Source organism: Vigna radiata, chromosome 8 (genome assembly GCF_000741045.1).
Source record: "Vigna radiata var. radiata cultivar VC1973A chromosome 8, Vradiata_ver6, whole genome shotgun sequence".
In the NCBI taxonomy this organism is placed as follows: domain Eukaryota; kingdom Viridiplantae; phylum Streptophyta; class Magnoliopsida; order Fabales; family Fabaceae; genus Vigna; species Vigna radiata.
Window position 1 is genome coordinate 28,098,147 of NC_028358.1, and position 4,540 is coordinate 28,102,686.

General features: G+C 32.2%; 1 protein-coding gene across 1 annotated transcript in view; it reads right to left on the minus strand.

The window, feature by feature from the left end:
- Positions 1-906: 906 nt before the first annotated feature.
- Positions 907-4,540, minus strand: part of LOC106771194 (poly [ADP-ribose] polymerase 2) — a 13,213-nt gene continuing 9,579 nt past the window's right edge. Inside the window, exons 11-17 of the mRNA XM_014657122.2 lie at positions 3,865-3,945; positions 3,498-3,608; positions 3,266-3,341; positions 3,002-3,144; positions 1,841-1,914; positions 1,349-1,454; positions 907-1,244 (exon numbers count right to left, since the gene is read on the minus strand). Of these exons, the coding sequence (XP_014512608.1) occupies positions 1,146-1,244; positions 1,349-1,454; positions 1,841-1,914; positions 3,002-3,144; positions 3,266-3,341; positions 3,498-3,608; positions 3,865-3,945 (690 nt within the window). The 3' untranslated portion in view covers positions 907-1,145. The remainder of the gene's footprint in view (positions 1,245-1,348; positions 1,455-1,840; positions 1,915-3,001; positions 3,145-3,265; positions 3,342-3,497; positions 3,609-3,864; positions 3,946-4,540) is intronic.

Sequence of the window (4,540 nt, forward strand, 5' to 3'; positions counted from 1 at the left end):
GATTTTAATCCTTTTTACCAAATTTTTTTAACTTTATTTGTTGTTTCAAGCACGTTTCATTATAGCATTTGGATCGTTTACACGGTTTGACACATTTTTTCTTCAATGTTAACTGAAAAACGTGCTTGAAACAAGAAATAAAATTAAAATAATTTGGTAAAAATGACTAAAACCAAAGTTTTCTAAAATTGAAGGACTAAATTATACCTTAGTTTGAAAATGGACTAAAACCAAAATCGCCCCAAAATATAAAGACTAAAAACATATTTAATCCTAAAAACAAATTGATTTATCAGTATTTAAACATTAAATTAATCAAGTACTTGGAAAAATGAAAAAACGTGTGGATTGGTTAAACGATGCAAACATAAATAAGTGTAAACTTGAATGTATATTATAGTTGCAATTAAAAGATGTTTACATATATTAAAATGTTACTCATGCTTATTTGTTTTGTTAAATAATAACATTAATAATAATTCAACATATAAGCTGATTGATGGTAAATCTATATTAACATGGTTGCCAAGAGAGAAAAAAAAAATGGAGAAAAAATACATTATCAACTTCACCCTTTGAAAATCTACACATTAATTAAGTTTTGAAAATAAAAGCATTTATTATTTTGTATTAATATTTAGCTTGCTTATGTAATATCTTAGTTGTGTAGTGTACAAAAAGAAGTTAACATATAATAACAAAATGCCATGTATAGTATATAATGTGGTAGAAATGTTATGCTTGTGAGGATAAAAAATTTGTAAGAGTAGAAAGTTGTTGTACATAGTAAAGTAAAAAAGTAGAAAGGGGCAAAACATGCATTTTTATGAGAGAAAAGGAGGTGTACATCATCACCCAATAGCATATTATTTATAAAAAGAATACAATAACTAAAACTGACAGAAATTGAAGAATCAAAATCAAATGTCTCTCTATTTAGTGATTTTATCTGTATCCCTTACCTTTCTTAATTTTGTCATCCTAATTTCCATTTGATTCTTTTGGCTTAAACTATTACTAAAGATAAGAAAGAAACGACCAATTAACCTTTGACTCGGAATAATTTACATCAATAATGGTTGTTGATTGGCTAGGCAAACCAGAAAATGATAAAATACAGAATTAATATTGTAATCATTTAGCCGCTACCTTCTATTCTTAAAATTGAAATTTACGTGAACAATATATCGCATCCTAATCTGCTCCACATTATAAACAACGTATTCATTGTACAGTAGTTCGCTCTGCAATGCAAAGTGATAGAGAATAAATACGAAGTATTAAATCATGACAACCATCAACAAACCTCCCCCCTAATAAAAAAAAAAAATCATATTAAAGTGCATACCTTGAGGCATAAATTTTTTTCTGGCTTTCCTAGGGGAACTACGAGCCCATCCTCAAGTTCCCGTGCTTTTGAGGGATCAGGAGCAGTAGCTCCTAATCCTTTTGTGCTGCAGGATGAGATTGCGAAGTATATAAACTTAACTAGTAAAGCAAAAAGTAGTACATTTATTGTGGGGTCAAAAGGGATCTAGGATCCCTGGAAACTTGTTATACTAACTGAACTTACATGAAGGCATAAATATTCATTTTATTTTGGTCAACTACATCAGCCAATTGATCAATATAGATTTTGTCATTGAATTACAATGAAAAATGTTTCTTACACACTATCATTGATTGAAATCCATGCTAGACTCATCGAAAGTCGTGGGTACTCCTCCCTATTTAGTTGGTCTTATAATCAATTTAGTTGATCTTAAACTAATTTTAATAAATAATAACAAATGTGCCTGTATGAAGAGAGGAGTGATAGTTGCAAATTTGGAGAACAAACCTCAGTTTTCCTTCAGGCAACCGATCGGCATCATAGCAGGCATTGAGAAGCCCAGCCATCTCTCCCAGTGCAACCTATAAAATACAGCGAATAAAAGAATATTTACTAGATAATTGGATCAATATTGACATATTGCATAGTAAAGAAGTTAATATAAATCAAACTTTTTGAAGAAGTTGATCAATAGTAAATAGGCATAGTTAGGAATTAGATTCATATATTTAGATCATTGATTCGTTTTGGTCCCTATATTTGTGTTTTTACTCAATTAAGTTCTAATATTTGTTAAATAGAATCATTATGGTCTCTTTCATTAAATTGACATTATCATAGTTTCGACAAGGACCTTGTCTTGGTCCAATAAAAGGCTTACACAGTAATTTTGTTCCTGTATTTTTCTTCTAACTCGATTAAATCCCTATATTTTTTACATAGAAACAATGCGGTTCTTTTTCCGTCAACATGAGATCTTAGGAATGAACCCAAAAACCACAACTGGGTTCATATGTCCATCTCCTACGATGCAGTAGATAAAAATAAAGACTTGGATACGAAGGAGATGATCTTGGTGGAATTGTGTCACCAAAGAAGGTGTTGGAGAGAGATGAGGGTTTAGACTCACATCTGGTCACCTGCTTAAGGTTGATTTCAAGGAACTAAGAACATTATCTCTATTTAAACAATTTAAGGACTCAATTGAGTAAATACAAAAACATAGGGAAAAAATGAATTATAGGCCTAATTATTGATATCAGATTATTAATTAAAATTTTTATTAGACTGACACGTGGTCATTTTTCAAACTACGTTAAAACCAATGGACCATGTTGACTCTATTTAACAAATATTTGGAGTCAAATGCAAATATAGAGACTAAAACGAATCAAAAGCCTCTGATAGAAGGACTAAATTGCTAATTAAGTCATGGTAAATATATTATAAGATTGATCTTCTAAATAGAATCTTGCATATATTCTTATTATATTCCAGAAACATACCATAAAAAAAGTGCAAATTTCTCGAACTCGGGCTGTTATAATCGTCAAATAATGTTTGACAAGTAACAACAATTGGTTAAATTGATTATTAGAGTTTCAGTCCTCTTTTCTGGGAGCACATATATTAGTAATGTAGCAACGCTTTCATTAAACAAGAAACAACCTCACATAAAAGGAGCACCCCATCTTTAGCCGTTCGAGTAGCATAGCAGTAATTTGCACTTTTTGAGAACATGTCAGCAAAGTACACCCCCTTTCCAAACATGTAGCCAGTTACAGGTGCCTCAGGAGGGGCTATGCGTAAACCTGACAGTGGTATGTCCATCTCAGACTCAAATAATGATGCATCAAAATATATAACATCCATACTCCATATGCACATGCTCACAAACCAAAGAACTACTGTACAAATAAGAAAAGAAACGACCTTGAGATAAAATTCCTGTCCAGTTTGTGAGCCGAGAACCATGCCACAAAAGCATCCTATTCTTTGTACTAGCGAACTGTCACAATCAAAAAGCAATTTCCTCAATGCAGAAGGTCAAAATATAGACGTTAGATCATAAACCGAAATAAACTTTAAAATAAAAAATATATTCCTAGTTGAAAAGAATTTGCGAAAGATCCACAACTTTCTATATCGTTAGCCAAAGTGTCACCTTTCTGTATCGTTCAGCCTCGCCTTCCCTTGATGCCCTAAATATTTGAACAATGTCCACAGTATAGTTTGAATGTGTTTCTGCATGAGTGTTCTTCATATACTCTTCAATCTAGTGACATCAAAAGGGACAAGATGATATTGTCAGGATCAAGAACTAAAGCGCCAGCAACAGGTCAAATTTAAGGACTGAAGTAAGCAATTTTGGAGAATGATTTTTACGCTAAGGAACACAAATATATTTCATTTCAGATGGAAAGAAATTATATATCACCATTTAGAATTCACTTTTCCTTTCAGCTTTTTTATATCATAGTAATAACCTTTTAATTTTTCCAACAAAACCCTAAGACGGCATAGTTGTTTACCATGGAGAATTCAGCGCAACCAAATTCAACTGGTGCCAGTTCGCAATGAAGGCATTGATAATGAGCATACAGGGGATCTCCCTACAGCAAATCCAGAATTACAATAATGAGCCTAAAACGGTGGCTTTTTAAAATTGAAGGAAATACTTAGCACAAACAAAACAAGAATGCCTTTCATTCATTGGCGAAGTGGATATTATTTGCAAAAGGGCACGTCCTCGATATACAGAATTGTGCTAAATAATACACTACATCTATAAATTCATTAAATGGGTGCAAAACTGCAAATACATATTTTCCAGAGAAAGCAAATCCATTCAGGTTGTTTGATGTGATAAATATTGGACATCAGTCGCCGTTCACCAAATCTAAATATACAACTATAAAATATTTTGTTCAAAATATGTGGTACCGAGGACAAATCAAATATATCCTAATCATACTTTGTAAATTAGTTTAATCTTTGATGTTAAAGAATTAGAATTTCCATCATAATGTTAGACCATTAAAGGTCTATACAAGGAAGAATAAAAGAGGAGTCAGCTAAACACGTGTAAGGAGAGTAGGGAGCAAGGCAAACACGTAGGGGGTGAGACAAACACGTGTTAGGAGCAAGGTGGGTTACGGGTTGTTAGAAGAGAGAGAGAATAAATAAGAATCAGAATAGGGAGAGGGG